The sequence below is a fragment of the Rattus norvegicus genome, chromosome 10 (assembly GCF_021556685.1).
Source record: "Rattus norvegicus strain SHRSP/BbbUtx chromosome 10, alternate assembly SHRSP_T2T, whole genome shotgun sequence".
Lineage (NCBI taxonomy): Eukaryota > Metazoa > Chordata > Mammalia > Rodentia > Muridae > Rattus > Rattus norvegicus.
Window position 1 is genome coordinate 106,801,959 of NC_141543.1, and position 20,091 is coordinate 106,822,049.

General features: G+C 55.1%; 1 protein-coding gene across 22 annotated transcripts; it reads right to left on the reverse strand.

Moving 5' to 3' along the window:
• Window positions 1-840: 840 nt before the first annotated feature.
• On the reverse strand, window positions 841-19,458 carry Grin2c (glutamate ionotropic receptor NMDA type subunit 2C). Of its 22 annotated transcripts, none has more exons than XR_015630226.1 (16): window positions 19,205-19,458; window positions 18,644-18,822; window positions 18,309-18,533; window positions 16,612-16,668; window positions 12,585-12,998; window positions 9,828-10,426; window positions 9,412-9,526; window positions 8,130-8,341; window positions 7,792-7,954; window positions 7,392-7,545; window positions 6,028-6,153; window positions 5,648-5,896; window positions 5,163-5,323; window positions 4,561-4,748; window positions 2,761-2,993; window positions 841-2,365 (listed from the first exon to the last, which is right to left on the reverse strand). XR_015630226.1 is itself a non-coding variant. In XM_087569696.1 (16 exons), exons 5-16 carry the CDS (start codon window positions 13,020-13,022, stop codon window positions 1,235-1,237), a joined length of 3,750 nt encoding a protein of 1,249 aa, XP_087425822.1. In that variant the 5' UTR covers window positions 13,023-13,101; window positions 16,612-16,668; window positions 18,309-18,533; window positions 18,644-18,822; window positions 19,205-19,458; the 3' UTR covers window positions 841-1,234.
• Between the last annotated feature and the right edge of the window lie 633 nt (window positions 19,459-20,091).

Genomic DNA, 20,091 nt, shown 5'->3' on the forward strand with positions numbered 1-20,091 from the left:
CAGCTTCTAGAGACCATGGGCCAGGCCCCAGACCAGACTCCCCTGACCAGGCCCCAGACAGGCTATCACTGACATTGTCGGACTCCCAGTGGCATCTCCTAGCCTGTCAGACTGCCACTGTCCCCAGCAAGATCCTCTCTTTTCAAGAAGACTGAGTGTTGGGGCTGGAGAGATGGCTCAGTGGTTAAGAGCACTGGCTGCTCTTCCAGAGGTCCTGAGTTCAATTCCCAGCAACCACATGGTGGCTCACAACCATCTGTAATCAGGTCTGGTGCCCTCTTCTGGCCTGCAAGCATACATGCAGGCAGAAAGCTGTATGATGTACACATAATAAATAAATAAATGTAAAAAAAAAAAAAAAAGGGCTGGAGAGATGGCTCAGTGGTTAAGAGCACTGACTGCTCTTCCAGAGGTCCTGAGTTCAAATCCCAGCAACCACATGGTGGCTCACAACCATCTGTAATGAGATCTGATGCCCTCTTCTGGTGTGTTTGAAGACAGTAACAGTGTACTCATCATATATAAAATGAATAAATAAAATCTTTAAAAAAAAAAAAAAGAAGACTGAGTGTTGAATTCAATCCTTCACTCCTGAAGCCCCCATACTGAGCACATTTGTCACAGAATACCTGGAACTGGCCCTGAATACCAAATAGTTTCTACTGCTCAGAGCCCCTCCCCCAGCCTGGCCTATTCCCACCTCCCTTTTGGATACCCTTGGACCTAAGACTTCCCCAGACAGAGTTGTCCACATGCTATACTCAGATGCCCCAGGCCAGGACACACCCGAGGCTGGACTGTGCACTCTCCAGGATGTAGAATGAGGCAGCTGGGGCCAACTGCGCTGTAAAACGTTGCTTTAATGTTCCAATGCCCCTATGAAAAGAAACCCCAGCCTATTGGCGCAAAGAAGTGGGATGGCCCCACCCCAACCTCGATTTCCAATTTCTGTGTCCCCAACCCAAGGCCACAGCAACCACAACTAGGAACTAGCTGACAACAGGACAGGGACACATTTTTACTCCCTGTGACCACCGCAAGAGGTCATGTGATGAACAAGATCCCAGCCCACACTAAGGTCAAAAGCTGGGCCTGGAAGATATCCTTTTCACTGGGGTCCCATGGCCAGGATTTCAAAATAGAAGCCAGAGGAGCCCAAGCTGGCCTGTCCCCCAAACCTGGCCAAGGCCGGCCACAGAAGCCAGTCCAGCAGGAACCAAAGCTGCCAGTAACCTCACACTTCTGATTCCAGGCTGGAGACCCGCCTCCAGGTGCAGGACCTTGGAAAACCTTGTGTCCCACAGGCTTCCCTGCTGACCTCTTCCAGCACCCCACTGTCCCTGTAGCCTGTGCCTAGCCCCAGGGTCCTGACTCTGTGTGCTGGAGGCTCCCAGGTTCCAATGAGCCAGGGGCTGTGGCTGGTACAGGGTGGAGGGTGACGGCAGACAGTTCCCCAACAGAACGGCAGGCGGGTATGGGCGTGCAGGCAGACGTGCTGTCTGGGCTGCCAGGTGGCCACCCCTGCTGGTACGCCCTCCACACAGGCCTCCGGGTAGGACGGCAGCCTCAGCGACTGTGCCTGAGCCAAGTGCCTGCAGGATGGCCGGCTTTGGGGGCACGGGCAGGCACAGGCGTGACCGGTACACCTGGCAGGCAGAGGGTTGGATCGAGTGAAAGCTTCTGCCACCGAGCTGGGCAAGGAAGCGTGGCGAGGGCGCGGGCCCCGGGCCCAGGCCGCGCGCAGCATTGCTTCCCGCCGAGCCAGCTGTTCCGGCCCGAGCAGAGGCAGGTCGTCGGGCTCCGGGGGCTCCGGGAATAACGGGAGGTAGGGGCGCCCGGATCTCTCCGCTCGAGGGAAGGAACTGTAGTGGCAGTGCGCGGGCAACAGAGAGCGCTCCGGGAGCGCGCGCCGCTCGGAAGCCGAGACGTGCGGTCCCTGATGCCCAACTCGCACCGGCCACCGCGCGTCCGAAGCGTGCCTGCAGGATGGTCGGGACACATCGGGCAAAGGTGGCCCGCACGTCGCGGGGCGAGCCGGAGGCTGCGGGGCCCTGCGCGCTAGCGGGGTGCGGCCCCCACCAGGAGGCCCCCAGCCGCTGGGGCTCGGTTGTCCCGGAGGACCCGGGGTGGAGGACCGCGGGCCAGAGGCGGTGGGAGCAGGCACGCGGCGGTTGTTGCCCCAGTTCTCGATGGTGCGAGTGGCGCGGTCCAAAGAGCTGCTCACGTCCGCGGTGTTCACCATGTCTCGGGCCGCCTGCAGCATCTTCAGCACATTGGCCTGGGCTGAGTCTGCCGTGAGATCCGGGCTGGGCGGCCGTGCGGGACTCGGAAGGCTCTGTACCCCGTTGAAGCAGCTGTAGATGCCCTAGTTAATAAAGGGAAGACAGGCCGTGAGCTGAGCCATCTTCTCAGGGACCAGCCACCACTGTTCCAGGCCTTGTTCTAAGCAACAGCTTTTTAAAGTCCCAACTGTGTGCTCCCTGTGTGTCAGGCTCCCTGTGTGTGTGTGTGTGTGTGTGTGTGTGTGTGTGTGTGTGTGTGTGTGTGTGTGTGCTGTTGGGCAGATGACTGAGGTATCTGCTTCACTTGTTCTAACACTTTCTGGCAAATGGCAGGGAGGATTCAAAGCTCCACCATGTTGGCAGAACACGCCTTTTCCCAAGATCTGTTTTACATCTAAACGATGTAAAACAGCCAGCTGGGTTGCCGGGCCTAACAGGCCCAACACTGAGACCTATATCGGGAAAGGCAGGCACCTACCCTGCTGAAAGCCAGCAGGAAGTCCAGCTGGGATGAGTTGGGCACCGAGTGTCGAAGTTTCCAGTAGACCAGGTGCTCCCAGGCAAAGACCAGAAGGGCCAGTCCCATGGCCACCAACAGCATGTAGAAGACCCCCGCCATGTTGTCAATGTCCAGCTTGCTGCTCATCACCTCATTCTTCTCGTTCTGGCAGATCCCTGAGAGCCACACTGTCTCCAGCTTCTGCGTCTCTCCTGGCAGAGTACACACAAGACTCAGGAATGCCTCCTTTAACCCACCCTACCAACACTTGCCCAAAGCCTGGATAGAGGACAGTGATGCATCCTTGTTTCCTAGCAGGGAGAAGTCCAGCAGAGGCAGGACAGGGACAATCAGTAAGCAAGAAGAAAAAGCAGAGAGAAGCTAGCTGCAAGACTAAAGCCTTACCCCCTTTACATGCCCAGTAAAGTCTTGGTTTTGTTGTTATTTTGTTTGTTTTTTTTCTTTAATACTAATTATTTATTGTATATGAATACACTGTAGCTGTCCTCACACACACCAGAGAGGGTGTCAGATCCCATTACAGATGGTTGTGAGCCACCATGTGGTCGCTGGGAATTGAACTCAAGACCTCTGGAAGAGCAGCCAGTGCTCTTAACTGCTGAGCCATCTCTCCAGCCTGTTGCTGGTTTTCTTTCTTTTGAGGCAGGGTTTAATGTAACTCAGGCTACGTTGCCAGTAGGCAAGGCTAAGCTTGAGCTACTGATCTTCCTGCCTTCACCTCCCAAGTGTTGGAACCCTGCCTGCCTTCCCCGCCCACCGGCTGCCTGACAGTCAAGGCTTGTCAGTTGGATACATTGTAGCGTTCGCTCACCTGTTCACACCAGCGTCATTTACTCTTTACTACAGACGAGCCTGCCCGAGCTGGGCCCCCAGGCACCTTTGCTTGCTCTCCTTATTATACTGAACTTATGGTATGGACAGTCTGTTGTGTTTAAGGTTGGCAGAGCTGGGATTTGTTTTTAATTATGTGTATGTATATGTTTGCCTATGTGTGGGTATCCTATGAGGACCGGCACTCACAAAGGCCAGATGTATCCAATCCCTCTAAAGCTGGAGTTACTGTCACTGTGAACTCCCTGGTGTGGGTGCTGGGATCCAAACTCAGGCTCTCCGTAAGGGCAGGACATGCTCTCAGCACTGAGCAATCTCTGCAGCCCCAAGGCACAGGGAGTGTTTTGTTGTATTTGAGACAGGCTCTTGATTTGTAGTTCAGACTGGCCTCAAACTCATGATCTCTGTGTCCCTGTCCCATGAGCAGTAGAATTACAGGTGTCCACTGAGCTCAGACAACAATTTGTCGCTTCTGAAAACTGAGAGCTTTCCCTGGGTTTAGCGCAGGCTAGGCTGGCCGGCCATTCCAACCAGTGAGCCCTGCTGCCAAGGCTAGCCTGCCTCCAGCTTGGGAGTAGACAGATGTTTGGCCCTAAACCGGGTAGTCTCAAGATGACAGAAGACAAGAGCTTATCTAGGAAAGAGCATGAGAAGGTTCTTGGGGGATGCTCAGCCAGTCAGAACCCCCACCAGGCAACTTGAGTCTTTTCTTGCCTTCCTTGCTTCCAGCTCTGGTCCTTGCTCCCTCTTGCAGGTCATCCCTTCCTTAGGTCTTGAGTTTTTTCTCATACCAGCACCTCAACTGCCCCAACCTCACTCCCAGAGACCGTTCCCTGCAGAGGCTCTTCGCACACCGAAATGACAGTAGGGATGCCAATAGCCACAGAGCTGTGGTCTACCCTGGACCCTAGAACTGATGGTACTCACCATCCCCCAGAAGTTGCAGGAGTGCCAGGTCTATGGCCCGCTTCCAGTGGGAGTCTTTCTGCATGGCAATGCCATAGCCAGTGGTGGCAAAGACTTTGCCAGACCCAATGGTGACCAGCTTGCAGCCTTCGTCCTTGCCCGCCATGTAGTTGAGCACAGCAGCATCATAGATGAAGGCGTCCAGCTTCCTAGAGACATGCGGAGCCCTCAGGGCCGAGGACCCATATAGACGAGGCTCCCAGTCCTGGAGCCTGCAGCCACCATTGGGGAGGTGCCCTTGCAAGGACCCCTTCCTCATTCCTCAGAAAGGATAGGAGACTCTCTGCCCTAGAATATGCAGTCCCTCTGCTCATCCCCTTTTGCTCTTAAAAGTCTGCAAAGTTTTTAGTCACTACCTCAAACTTCCGGGTCACGTGGTAAATATCCACTATTCCTTCCAAATCTACTCCGCCTCAAGACTTCCTCATCCCTCCCCAGGAGTCCTGCAAGACATGCCAGCTCTGCTGTCCCCACCCCGGGTCTCTAAGGAAGGGATGCCTAAGGGTGCCTCCCAGAGAGACATGGAGTCAGAGGTGGAGGAGGGTGCAGGGCTGGGGACACACCCCATCTTCAGGCTTGTGAGAGCGTCCTCCACCGAGTGCTGGTTGAACTTGACCATGTGGGTGTGCATGTCACGGTAGTTGCTACGGATGTTCCTCTCTGTGCTGCCGTTAGGTACCGTGCCAAAACGGAAGGGTGGGTATTGGTCTTGAGGCCGCTGAAACTATAGGCAGAGAGCAAGCCACTCCTACCCTCTTCGTCCAGCTCCCCCGAGTACCAGAGCCCCAGCCAGCCCCAAGTCTGATCTGCACAGCCTTAGACACAGCCCAGGCCTCTCCTGTCTTTTACAAATGGAAACTCAGAGGCCAGAGGCAGACTTAGCCGAGGCCCCTCAGTCTCTGGACCTGAGCCAGTCATCATGGATCCTTCTCCCTAGACCCCCAAAGTTTTCCCATTCCAGTCTTGATTCAAATTCCCCAGACTCTGCTTGTCCTGTGTCTGCCCTTCCAAGGTCTGTCCCCACCCTTGGTGTGCCCCCACCCTCCACCTGGCTGTGGCCCAGGAACCTTCTTGTCACTAAGGCCCGACACAGTGTCGATGTATTGCTCCTGGATCATGAAGGCCGCCAGATTGGCCGTATAGCTAGCGAGGAAGATGACAGCGAAGAAGGCCCACACCAGGACCATGATCTTGCTGGTGGTACCCCGGGGGTTCTCGATGGGAACAGAGTTGTTGAAGACCAGTGCCCACAGCAACCACACGGACTTGCCAATGGTGAAAGATGGTCCACCAGGTTCTGGGGGGGGCGGTGAGAGGGCGGGTGTTGGAGCTTTCCTGGCCCAGTATGAAAGGGCTCAGAGCCTGGTAGGAACTTCGTCACCGGCCAGCCCACCCGGTCCCTCTGCCCAGGCCCACAGGATAACTTACTCTTGCCCTTGGTGAGGTTCTGGTTGTAGCTGACAGGGCTGAAGTACTCGAACATGAAGACAGTGATGGCAACCACCGTGAGACACATCACGAACATCATCACCCACACGGCAGGGCTGTAGGGTTCTGGGGACCAAGGCAAGTGGCTTAGAGACCTGGGCTCCACCCCGTTCCAACAGTACGGAGACTCAACAACTGGAGATGCGTGCAGAGCAGGGGCCTGGCAGCCCTGTAGGTGGGGCCAGAGGTCCCTGACCCTCAGAGCAGCAGAACCCCCCAAAGAGCCTAGGAAGGACAGTGTACAGGGTTCAAGGCTTCCCCCTGTCTTCTGCGTGAGAACACACATCACTCCACTGTAACTCCCCATAGCTCCTACATCCCAGCAGGGCCTGTTACCAGGGAGGAGTCTGATCCCTTCCTGGAGAGTGAGGCTCTGAGGTCAGGTCTTACTGCAGGTTCTGCTAACATGGGAGATAAAGCTCGAGACCTGGCTCCAGATGGATTAAAAAACAGTTGCTGTCTGGAGCCCTTGCTCCTTTACTGGAAAGGCCATCCTAGGAAGTGGGGGTGGGGGAGGCTCTCTGTCCTGTGGCTGGAGAATCCACTCAGAGAGGTTCTGCGCCTCTGTGTGGGGGAGGGGGCCGTGGAATTCTCTATCACTGTGTAAACCCAGCTGGTCTTGGACTCAGAGATCTTCCTGCCTCTGCCTCCCAAATGCTGGGATTAAAGGTGTGTGACACCACTCTTAGCTCTGTGTCATTCTTAAAGCCACCCAGGAGGCAGAATTGGGGTCTCACCAGCTTAGCTAGCTCTCATCCCATTTCCAGCTTCCCAGAACCTGTCCCCACCGCTAACTCTCTGAGCCACTTCATACTGCAAGCCCCACCTGACCTCCCATAGGTCTCTCTGGAAAGGGAAGGAACATAGTTGTACACTCCTACCCTGAACCTGGCTTGGGGGCCTGACGCATGGGGCCGAACCCCAAAATGCAGGGTTCCTAATGGAGTAAGAAAACCATTAGCACTTCCCTCGAGATCCCTGCCTGATTCATCCCTGGTCCATGGTCCAACCCCCTGCGCCGCCATCTGCCCGCACATCCCTCCCAGTGGCTCCACTGGCCTGATTGTTGGATTCTTCTCACCTGACCTCGCTTAGTACCCACTAACATTAACATCACTTCTCCCAGTTCCCCTTTACTCGCCTCCTACCACCCTCCAAGACTCTCATGGTTAACATGCTTGGCTCTGAGGGTCCACCCTGAAACTCCGCCTTTACCTGCATAGCCCCGCCCCACGCTGCAAGCCCCGCCCCACGCACCCCTGGACCCTTGTGCCCTGAGCCTTCTCTGGCCACCCAAACCTCACCCAGAAAAGCTGAGGGGGAGACGGTGCCGTTGCTCCTTGATACCATAACACTGATGCCGGTCTCCACAAAAGGCACAGAGAAATCTATAATCTCAGAGCGCTCCTCATTGATGGTGAGGGAGCCGATGGCCATGTCTGCCCGCTTGTAGTATACCTAGAGGGCAGAAGGGCATCAAAGAGGTCCCCCACAGACTTCTGTATTCTCCCTAATCCCCATCCAGGGACTACACTCAGTGGAACTGGCTACTCCCTCCCTGGGTTCTCGGAGCACAGTTCCCAGGAGCTCATCCCTGCAGAGCTCTCAGCCCAGTTGCATGACCTCATGGCTAAGGGAAGTTCAGAATCCGGCAGCAAGCAGGGCGGCCCCGGTTGAATCTGGTTGAACGCGGGTTGGACATACCTCCCCGATCATGCCGTTCCACACACCACGAACCCTCTTGCCGTGTTTGCCGTTGGTCACCAGGTACAAGTCGTAGGAGAACTTGACCACCTTGGCCAGCTTTTTGAGGATGTCGATGCAGAAGCCCTTACAACAGAGCTTGGTGTAGGGGGTTAGATCCCCGCTGCTGTAGCCACCACCAGGAGTCAGAGCCCTTCACAGTCCTCAACCCCACCTGGTCCTCCCTGCCTGGCGTATGTGAACCCCCATCCCCCACCAGATCAGGAGACACATGCGCAGCAGCTGACCGTCCCCCCATCCCCTCCATCCCCCATGACAGCACCCAGCTCACACCAGACCTGAAGGTGTGGTTGCTCTGTCTGCGGCAGGGCACGGTGTTGGGAACACAGCCACCTGTGCCAGGGTCAGGGCTCTCCACAATGACAAAGGGCCTTTCTTCCAGTGTGGCCACTGTCAGGTGCCGGCTGTCCACCACAGGCTGCAGAGAAGTGCTGTAGCGAGGCCATACTGGATACTTCATGTACAGGACTCCATGGTCCCACCGTCCCACCTGCAGAGGACAGCCAGCCTCAGCCAGAACCTGAAGTATTGCTACCCACCCGCTACTCTCTAGACAGGGCTTCTGGGGACCATCTGATGAGGCCAAGAACCCTAAAGATACCCAGGGCAGACAGATTAGGGAGTCTTGGGGCAAAGGCATTTGGAGGACAGAAATACAGGCCAAGGATCGAACCTGGACACAAGGGCAGGCTCCCCACATCCTCCTTCAGGCCCTGGCTTTGTGATCTCCAAGGCTGTCACCACATTGCTTCTGGTCCAAAACACCTTCCTAAAGCTCAGACTGTCTCACAGTGCTCACCCCCCACCCCCCACCCCCCACCCCCCACCCCGTGACCTCCTCCGCCAGTCAGGACAGTCCTCCACCAACATTCAGGTCCAGCATTTCCCCATATTTTCATACCTCTTTAACTACATCATTTAACAGCCTTTTGTCTGCACCAGATTAGCACCCCTTCCTACCAGGTGCCTACTCAATCCTCGAAAGTCCAATTGGACATCCAGTCTTTAGTAATGCCTTCCCTAGTTCCCTCATTAGAAAGCAAAGAGATTTTTGTCTTTCTCTCTCCTCTCTTACTGTATGCGGTTGTGTTGTGGTTTCTTTTGTTTTGTTCTGTTGTTTTATTAGGACACAAAACAGGATCTTGCCACGTGCCCTGCGGGCCTGACACTCCCAATGTAGATCAAATAGATCAAGCTGGACTTGGATTTGAAGCAATCCTCCTGCCTCTGCCCCGGAGTACTAGGATTACAGGCATGAGTAACTGGCCCCCACCCCCACACTGTTTCACATACACCTGAACTCAAGCACTACTTATTTACATGTCCAGCTGGCTGGCACTGATGTGGGTCACTCCTCCAGGGCCAGGACTAGGTGACAGAAGCGCTTAAGTTCAGTAGTGCAAAGAAAGCAGGGTATTTTGGGAGCAGGGGAGGAGGGGCTCAGAGGTTTCCCAGTAAAGGACATTTCAGCTGAGTCATGGACAGAGGGACTCTGCTCAGCTGAGGGGGAAATACTAAGAAACAGAGGACAGAGGGCCCCTGGGCTCACCCACTCCTCACCATCTCCCAGAGGCGGTGCCGGTTGAGGGCGATCACAACCATGGTGGGCCGAACCAGGTACCCACCAGGGCTGAAAGAGAAGTCTCGGCCCTCCCAGGTGACATTCAGCAGATGCCTGGGGAGGGGAGGTGGAGAGATGCCAGGGTATCCCAAGACCCCAGGATATGACTCTGACTAGGACACCCCATAGCACCACCATCATAGGGCATTTGTGTCTCCCTGTGTTGACCTCACTGGACTTTCCATACCCTAAAGCCCTCTGTTTCTTCAGATAAAGGATTCTAAGACACAGAGACCTGAAGGAACTTGACCCCAGACATAATGCTAGTGGTAGTGAATGGAAATGAGACCAGGGAACCCAAGCTCACTGCCATTCAAGTCCCCTGAAGTGGCCCACATGACTGGGAGGTGCTCACCTGTAGAAGGCCTCCCTAGCAGGGCTGACGGGTCCCGGGTGGCTTCGGCAGTCCCCAGCCGGGGCTGGCAGGGTACCGTACTGGCGTCGGTAGCTGTGGGCACCGAGGGCCAGAATGGCCACTCCGTCGCGAACCTTCTGGCGTAGACTAAGGCGCCAACTCTCGGTGACCACACTGATGAGGCCCACCGGGAAAGCTGCAGGGGGTGCGTCGGTGCTTCCCAGCGCCAGGTTAGGTACCAACCACACGTGCCCGGGTCCCACCAGGCCAGCCTGTGCAGCCTCAGCGAAGAGCACCTCGGCCTCTTCACGGGAGCAGTAAGCCACCAGCACCGGCGCGTCGACCTGGCGTAGCAGGCGCTGAGTGCGCGCTCGCGGCCCACCCGGACCTAGCTCCAGCGTGAGCACGTCCAGCAGCCGCCAGCTCAGGTAGCTGGCGTCCGCGACGGCGCGCACGCCTTCGAGGAAGAGCGCGTGGCCCGGATGCAGGCTGGTGATGACCGCGAACGCGCTCCAGTCGTATTCCTCCAGCACCTTGAACAGCACCTGCAGCTGCTGCTCCAGGGACACGCCCAGCTGTAGGAAGGCGGAGCCTGGCTCCTGGGGGCGGGGTGAGGCCTCAGTAGGGGGCGGGGCAGAACGAGCCTCCCACTACCTTCCCCTGCTCTCTCCGGAAACCTTAAGAGTAGGAGGGGCTTCAGTGTCCCGGGGATTCCCTGCCCTGGCCGCACCCCAACCTCTATGGCATCCATTAGAATTTCGGGGTAACTCCTGAAATCTGCCTATGAACCCGCGAATTTGAGAAACGCGGCCCAGACCAACTGAAGCTGAGTCTTGGAATTACAGCCAGAGGTTCAAGGCTCTCCGCAAGCACCATGGAGAAACAAAGTCCTGGATGTGGAGCCCCAGCCCGGCCCTGAAATAACAAGAAAGCACCCGCCCAGAGCCTCTGGAGTGAGAAAGTTGCTCCTTCACACCGACTCTACCACCCCAAAGTCCTGGCACTGACAGCTTCGGTGAGCAGATCCCTCTTCCTAAGGTCTCTTTGGGGCCACTATAGATGCTCCCAAGATGCCTCCTCGCTGTTATCCCAATCTTATTTTTAAAAAGGGAAACTGTAGGCTCCAAACCCCATTTCTTCAGGAGACGTATTTCAATTAAAAGAGAACCGGAGAAGCAGGGGGCGGGGGCACATGGTGGCACAGGCCTGTTGTAATCGTGGCACTTGGAAAGCAGAAACGAGTAAGTTCCAGACTGTAGCCCAGGCGGCAGATTGACGATGGAGACTTTAAAGCCACAGCCACGGGCCACCATGCATGAACCTCATTTGGCTCCCGTTCGAAGCAAAACCAGACTTAAAAGTAAACATGTATGACATTTATGAGGTGGTGGGGAGATGTGGGCCCTGGCTGGATGTTTGAGGAGGATGAGGAATTTTCGTTATTTATTTTAGACGTGATAATGTATGGTGGTTTTATTTTTTTAAGCTTTCTGGTCTGCTGGAGGTACACACTGAAATATTTATGGGTGGGATAATAAACCGTCTGGACATTTGCTTCAGTTTACCACAGCAGAGGCAGAAATGGGCAGGGGTGAGAGTGGGGGTGGGGGTTGGGGGGGGATGAGCCAAGGTGGACGGAAGATAGGTGGTGAACTTTTATACTTTTTCTGTATATTCGAAATTTTCTCTGTGATGGAGTGGCAATGAAATAGAAGCGAATCAAACCAATCGTCTCCCTCACCTCCTCCCATGACTGCCCTTACTTAGAATAAAGCTAAATGCTTCCTAAGTGGTGAGACCCACCTCCTTCTCCAGGCTTCTCTCTGTCATCAAAAGCTCCCAGCAGATCCCTATACCATTCCCAATTCCCCCTTAGCCTCGGGTCTCAGAGCAGACATCATTTGTTTTAAAAAAAAAAATCATTATTTGGAGAGCCACCCCATGGGAAGACCAGCAGTCTCAACTAACCCAGATCTCCAGGGAGCTCCCAGAGACTGAGCCACCAACGAGGAGGAGCATACACGGGTCAATCCGAGGTTCGTACATATATGAGCAGAGAATATATATGGAACATATATAACAGGTCTGCCTCAGTGGTCTTTGAGAGACTTGAGGCACCAGGAAAGGGGGAGACCTGGTGAGTGGGGAGCACCCTCTCAGAGGCAAGGGGGGAAGGAATTGGATGAGGAACTGTGGGAGGAGGGACCAAGAGAAGTGCAATGACTGGAATGTAAATAAATAAAATAATTTTAAAAAATCGTATCTGGACAACACCCTGTCCAAATAGGCCGGGTGATCTCCTTCCCTGGGGGCATCTGTTTTCCTTCAAAACACCCGTCAGTTGGAATTGCATATGAATCTATGTGGGGAGCTTTCTCCCCAGGAGATCAAGTGTGTCTGTCTTCCCCAGCTTGGAGCAGAGACCTAGCCCTGTAGTGCCATCCCCTGCAGGTGAGTTCTCAGTGTCCAAAGGGTCTGAGACCTGACCACTGACAGCGGGAGGGGGGGGCAGTGAAGAAAACTTTGCCGGCACTACTGGAAGACCATCTGCCCACCTCATCCAGACACAAATTGATACTCTGTAACCAGGGAACATCCTCCCCAGGGTATCTTTCCCTTCCTTGGTCACATCCTCAGTCCCAGCCAGTTCCAGCTCCCAAAGACCTAAGCTGCTCCCTAATCCAAACTCAGTCCTGCACCCTAGCTCCAGTCTAGCTGTGGGCTCAGGGAGGAAGAGATGAGAATTTAGACAGGCACCTTGGGGGTGAGGACCACAGCAGAGCCTCCGCTGATGCTGAGGATGGGCACGTGGGTCTGGGAGGAGACGAAGTCCAGTAGCTGGGCCACGGCCTCGGTGTCCACGTTGTCCTCAAAGACGATGCCGTGGACACGGGCGGCACCCAGAAGCCCGCAGATTTGGGTGAGGATGCTGCTGGGATTGGTATTGTTGACCCCTACGGTGAGTGGCTGGATCTCCAGAGGCAGGTCCAGGAAGTTCTGGGAGGTAAGACGAGTCCGGGCCTGGGTCTGCAGTGGCCCAGAGCTGCCAAACACCACCGCCACAGTCACGGCCTGTTCTCCCTGCCCTGCGCCCAGCCTTGCCCAAGCACCAAGGAGTGAAGTGAGCAGCAGGGCGGGCCCTAGGGCCCCACCCATGTCCACTGGAGGGTCCTGCAGAGAAACCAGAGCAGGCATAGAGAGAGGTAGATGGACAAACAGAAGAAGGGAAGGGCCAGAGACCACACAGCCAGAGGACAGAGAAGAGAGAACCTCCCTATATAGGAGAGGCAGAGACAGACAGACAAGGAAAAAGAAGACAGGTTAGCTGAGCATCCTCAGGGCACCTTGGGAGGCAAGAACTGGGGAGAGCGGAAGCCAGGACAAGGCTTGTCATCCTTATCTATGAAGGATTAGAAAGGTCACAGCCCCCAAATCTGGTTATCTGGGTCCCACCCTAGCAAAGACACGGAAATGTTAGTGTGTTGTTCAGGAGCAGTGCTCATAGCTGAGGCAGATGGGGCTGAGTTCGAATCATGTGCACCACTTACTAGCTGTGCAATCTCTAAAGCAAAAAGATTTATTTCCAAATCAATGTGAAGATGTGTGTGCGTGTGTGCGCGTGTGTGTGTGTGCATGTGTGTGTGCATGTATGTGTGTGTATGTGTGTGTGTGTGCGCACACGCGTGCAGGGGTCTGTGCATGTGTGGGTAGCTGCGGAGTCCGGGAGGAGGGAGTCAGATCCCCGGGAGCTGTAGTTACAGGTAGTTGTGAGCCGCCGGACATGGGTACTGGGAATGAAACCATCGTCCTCTGCAACCCCTGAGCCTCCTCTCCAGCCTCAGCTGTGTGATTTCTGAGAAGTCGCTTTGCACCTTTCTGAACTTCCAAAACAAGAGATCCAGCTGTTCGCTGCCATTAGCAAATTTTACCCTGTAGGTGACAGTCCCTTCTCCAGATGAAGAAAGGTAGCCCCTTAGCACTCCCGCTCCACCACCAAACGAATCTTGCATCTTTCCCCTCCTCAGAATGACTCCTGTCCTGCTCCCCACGGACAGCCCCTGGCTCTCAGCTGTGTGGCTCTGCCTGGCAGATCCTCCCTCCAGAGCTTGCATGTCTTTGCCGCTTTCCCCTCAGCCAGCAGGGTGGTGGCCAAGGACAACTCGCTTGGGTTCAGGACACCAGAAGCCCTGAGCTTGTATCCACTGTTTTCCATCCCAATGGCGGAGTGTAGAATCTTTTTTACACCTAACCCAAGGGCTGGAGTGTGTCTGCTACACAGATTCATTCTGGATCAAGACCAGGAGCCAAGCAGGCGAGAGATACGTGATTCCTGGGCACCTGCCGGTGCAGCTCATGACCACCCTCTCCATCGTCTTCCCACCCCCGACAAAACTAAACAGGGAGAGTTGAGGGAGGATTGGAGTGGGCCTGGCACTCCAGCCCCCGGCAGGAAATTTGCACACCTTTGCCACAGAGGTACAGATTAAACCCAATCGTCCTACCCAGGAGGCACTTGGCGCTCTCCAGGGCTGGAGTGTGGAAACCCTCAGAGCAGCCCTGGCTTCTTCCAAGCCTTTCTTTGCTCTGCAGACTGCTGCAATATCTCTCCCTTTTGATCCAAGTCTAATTTCTCGTGGGACACTCCTCAGAGGATTCCCTCCAGAGTCTCCAGTTCTCTCTAAGGGGTCCATAGGGGGTGTGCACGAATGAAACCTCTTCTCTTGGATGAAAAGACAGCTCTGAAGGGGACCCCAAAAGGGAACTTTCCAGTTACGAATTGTGACGCGGTACACATGTGACAGACCCCCTTCCTATGGAGTGAGTTGCTGGATGGTAAGATGTAACACGAGGGAGACATGGTCCCTAATCCCAGGGACTCCGAGGAGGAGCTGCAGAACCAGCAGACTGTCATAAGCTCCTCCTACCTCCTCTCTCTAATCTTACTTCTGTTTCCTTCAGACCCTGACATCCCTAAACCCCCTCCCAGCATGCCTTTGCCTAGCTAAGGATCTAGCACTTGTTCACACAGGTACAAGGAGCTGATAAGAGCAGGCAGTGTTATCGTTATCACTGACAGGTGAGATGAAATTTAACTCGTCAGGGCTTTGAGCTCGAAGGTGGTAGAAGTTCAGGCTAAGGAGGGATTGGTGGCCGGGGAAAGAATGCCGTAGATTTACTAAAACCTGTGAGATCTGTGAATGGCAGCTCGGAGGCATAATTGGGTCCAAGATGAGATCTTAAGTCATGCGGTGAGGACTGTACAATTTCCAAGCATGGCATCGATGGGCACTGTCTTTCTCACTGCTCCCTTGAAGGCCTGTGTGTGTGCATCCAGTAGGCTTGTCACTAAAGTGAGGTATGCGGTCAACACACAGGCATGCTGGATATCGGAGATGGTGTGAAAAGTATGTAAAAGTGTGTAAGCTACCTCAATAATATTCATGTGTGTTTGCGTGCTTATGTACGAATGTGTGTGTACATGTGTGTGATCACATGTGCGCACGAGTATGTGTATGTGTGGGCTGTGTGCTGTGCGTGTGTGTGTGTGTGTGTGTGTGTGTGTGTGTGTGTGTGTGTGTGTGTGCCTGTGTACATGTAGAGGTCTGAGGCATCAGAAGTCAGCCTGCCTTACACCCCACCTTATTCAATAAGGCTGTCTTTCCTTTGAACCCAGAGCAATGGAATTCAGGCAAGCTACAATGCCCATCCAGCATTTATGTGAGCTCTGGGGATCTAAACACTGGTCCTCATGTTTATTTGGAAAACTCTTTCTCCACTGAGCCAGCTTCCCAACTCTACTCACTAATATTTTCATATTCACTACATAGTAAAATAGTATTTGGGGGATGTGTTGAATTAAACTCTGCTATTAAGCCAGGCACGGTGTGTATGCCTTTAATTCCCAGCACTCAGGAGGCAGAGGCAGGAGGGTCTCTGAGTTTGAGACAAGCCTCGTCTATGAAGTGAGAATTCTGGGCAGGCAAGGCCACACAGAGAAACCCTGTCACAAAATGAAAACAAAACCAAAACCAAAATCAATAAACAAATAAACATGATTTGATTTGAATTTTATCCATTTCTTTTTCCATTTAATTAATTAATTTATTTATTTTGAGGCAGGTAGCTGGCCTGCAACTCACTACGCAGGCCAGAACGCACAGAGATCTGGCTGCCTCTGCATCCCAAGTGCTGAGATTAAAGACATGGGCACATCACACCTGGGTCTTTTCTCTTTTATGAATGTCGGTACCTGGAATTTTAAACTCTTTTTTTCTTTTCTTTTTTTTCCGGAGCTGGGGACCAAACCCAGGGCCTTGCGCTTGCTAGGCAAGCGCTCTACCACTGAGCTAAATCCCCAACCCCTGGTACCTGGAATTTTAAAACCACATGTGAGTGTCCTGTTTTCTTTCTTCCAGACAATGAGAGTCTGGGAGAAGGGCTCACCGTGCTCTCCCAACTCAAAAGGGAGGCTGTTTTTTCACCAGCTTCCCTCCACTGTGAAAATACCCTCCTGGATTAAGGCTACAGAGAGGGGAAAGTTGAGGCAGGTTGAAAGCCAGCAGGTCCCCAAGCTTACAAAGCCGTGTGACAAGATGGCATACTTCCCATCCCATGTCCCTGGCCCCCAACCTCTCCTTCCCATCTGCTTCCTGCCTTCTAACTGCTACAACTTTTGCCTGGTCCCTGTGACAAGGGTCAAGTGGGAGAGCTCTCTGGTACCCACCAATGGAATACCAATGTTCAACTAGTTAACCCAACTCCTGTCTTCTCCTTGGATACTCACCCCTGCTATTCGAATGGTAAGCTGTCCTTATCGTGCCTTTGTTCCTGCCCGTTCTTCCTGGAAGAGAAAACTCTTCCTAATAAAAGTCTATTGTCTGTCAGAGTACAACCTGAGTCCCTCTTCTATAGGTTTCCGCACCTAATTTTGATTCATCGGCACTGGACCCCCAGGAAAAAAAAAAGAGTTTGGTTCCCACTGCTCTTTCCTGCAGGATGTGGAGCTTGGAGCTGATCCTCCTCAGGCCCCCACCACTATTGAGCTTTTGTGTATCTCTGATGACACTCTCTCCCAACGGGACTTTAAAGGAGTGTTTGCTGAACACCTGGCCCCTCGTACAGGGGAGAGGTTGGCAGTGACTAGTCGTTTAGGACATTCTGCAGCCCTTGAAAGGTTCTATCAGGGTTGGGGATTTAGCTCAGTGGTAGAGCACTTGCCTAGCAAGCGCAAGGCCCTGGGTTTGGTCCCCAGCTCCGAAAAAAGAAAAAAGAAAAAAGAGAAAAAAGAGAAAGGTTCTATCAACCCCACATGTTGAGTGACCTTTTCTTCTGCTTTCACCAACCCCAGTCACACGCAGGCTCCTTGACAAGGCCGTGAATACACATACACACTCACTAACCTGGGACATTAATGGCGCCCCCACTTCCAAGGCCCAGAAGCCCCATACCAAAGCTAGTACCACCAAGCTAGGCTGATGATTCTTGCCAGTGAGGGACCCTCACCGTGATGACCCTCCTCTAATCCTTGTCTCTTTCCTTCTCTGCCCGGCTAACACCCCGGACGCCTAGAAAGGCATAGACCCTCTGTCGTCCACATTGGACACGGAGTTCTGCCTTTTCCAATACTACCTGCCCCCTTCCCGCTGATCCCTCTCAGCCCCCCGGGGCGCCCCGCCCCCTCCCCTTGTAGGAATCTTACTCTGGGGCTGTGAAGTTCGGGGTATTTTTAGGCCGGCGATAAATAATGCATAGGGAACGTGGCATCTGGATGCCCCTGCGGGAGGAGGGGGCGCGAGCACCGAAGAGCCACCATCACTCGCCGCTCAAGGACACTTGCGATGCGGCGGCAGTGGCGGTGACTCCGGGCACGGGGACCCGCGCCACGCCTCCTGGCGGCCAAATTGAGCACCACGCATTCTGTGCCCCCAACCTGGCCACTTCCCCCTGAACTCTCCCCATAACCCCAGTCCCAGCTCTAGTCCTTCACCCCACTGCCCCAAGTTAGGTCTGGATCTCAAGCCCTTGGGCAGGGGATAGCGGAGTTAGCCTGGAAGGCGGGCCTGTGGGACAGGACCCAACCCAGGTGGTCTTCCAGAATGAACCCCCAGGCGGCCACTTTCTTGCCAACCTGTCCCTTATATGTTCTTATTCTTAACAAGTTTAGAAACTAGCTCAGAGGCAGACACTAGACCTGCTCAGAAAGCATGGCGTCTTCTCCAGATTTTCTTGTTGCCGGGGTCGGGGTTTGCTTATGGGGCTAGGACTGGGCCACCATCTTAAGACTGAGGGTGCTGTACCAGATGTCTCATTGGGAAGGGAGGGCTGGGAAACAGAGTGAGCAAATGGGGTCACTGTCCGACTCAGCGGGAATTTCTGCCTGTCGCCCAGCAGGACCTTTGAAGAGTCGCCAAACCAGCCCTTGGGAGATTTGCAGCCTGCTAGGTGCCTTCATTTTTGATAGTTGGAGCTCCCCCTGCTCACCTAGGCCAAGCACAAAAAGCCTTCCGCAGCCAAAGGCTTGGGCTTCTCCTCTCAGCCGTCGGGGGTCCTGGTTGAAGCCCCAAGAGACCACAGCTGCCAACCGGTGCTTCCAGGGCCCAGGGCACCGGAGCGCAGGCTCTCCCGTGGCCTTTTCCTACCACCCTTCTTTTGGAGCACGCAGAGCTGAGGGGAACCAAGACGTTGGGGGCAGCGTCTGGGGAAATCCTGTCACCACAGAAACCCACTGATTGTCAGAGGTCAAGGGATGGGGTGTTCGGAGCTACCGGGGAAGGGGAAGAAAGAGAGTGGGAAGCGGAGGGCCTGGGGAGACTCACCCCAATGAGGGAGGGGGTCGGTGGAAGCAGCAGGTACCCAGCAGGGACCAGCTCACCAACTGCTATAGCTGGTTTTTTGCTCTCGGAGCTCTGTCTCCTTTCCAACTCCCCGCGCTCTGGTCAAACCCAGCCTCGGCTCTGGCTCTTGGCCCCTGCCCGATTCCTTGCCCCAGCGGCTTCTACCTGCAACAGTTGGACCAGGCAATCCAGACTCCTGCGTGCCCAGCCTGGCCCGGCCACCGCTCCAGGCGAAGGGAAGAAGGCTCCGCGACCCTAGGGACAAACGCCTTGGGCTCTCCGCCCGCGTCCTTCCCTCGCGCCCGCGGCCAGTCTGTCTCCCCAGCCTGTCTCTCTTCGCCTTTTCTGAGCCCAGGTCCACAACACCAGTCCGACTCTCGAGGGTCTCGGTACCCCCGAGACCTCTAACGCCCGAGCTGACCGGACTGTCTCGGGTGTCCCGCGTCTGTCTCCACCGTCCTTGCCCGCGCGACGCTGGAGCCCCTTAAGTTGCCTACGAAGTTGGCGCCCCCCACTCGCCGCCAGCCCTCGGCCGCCACTCACCGGGGAAGGGGCGCTTCACCCACGCCCAAAGCCCGCGACAGTCTCCCGCGCGGTGCTCGTCCCAGCGCCAGCCCCCGCGAGCTGGCACGCTGGCTGCGAGCTCGGCGGGCACCGGAGCCGGGCGCGGCGGGACCAGCGCGGGTGGCGCGGCCTGGATGCCGCCCGCCCCCGCGCCCGGCCCGTGCCCCGCGGCGGGGCTGTGTCCCGGGCTGCGCAAAGGCGCGCCTCCCGCTCTCCGGGCTCACCAGCCGACTGAGATGGAGCTCGCCACCTCCGGTCGCCTCCGCCCCGCCCCGGCCCGCCCCAGCTGGCCACAGGCGCCCCTCTGGCCCGTCCGGGCCCCTCCCTGCCAGCCTGTGCTCCTAGCTGAACCCCCTCTGCTCACTCCTGCTCAGGGACCCTGTCCCTAGACCCGATGCTCAGAAGCAAAAGCAACCTCGGAGAAAAACACCAGGTTGCCAGGAGCCCTGGGTTTGAGCCCTCAGTTCCCTAGCTGTGTGACCTTGGGCCGGTTAATTTCGAGGCTCTTTCAGTTTATAAAGTAAGGTCTGCATCTTGCAGCCATAAGAGGCCTTAAACTGCCGTAGGCTGAAGTAGTTTTTGAAAAGGTTTGTGGATTTGTCTGGAAGCTTGAAAATGGAAAGGCACAGACAGAGTGTGTGGAGATTGGAGGGCCAAGCCAAGCCTGCCAGCACCCAGGAGAGATGGGGCAGAGTGGGACACCTTCTTTTGCCACTTTTTCTCTGTCCTGGGGGCACCAGGCAGTGAGGTCAGCAGGACAGAGTTGTAAGGGACTTATCGCCAGTGACTGAAGTGTGAACTGAAGACTGAGAGGCCAAAGCAGCAGAGGAAAGACAGGGAAGGGAGGGGAGGTGCATGCCCCTCCC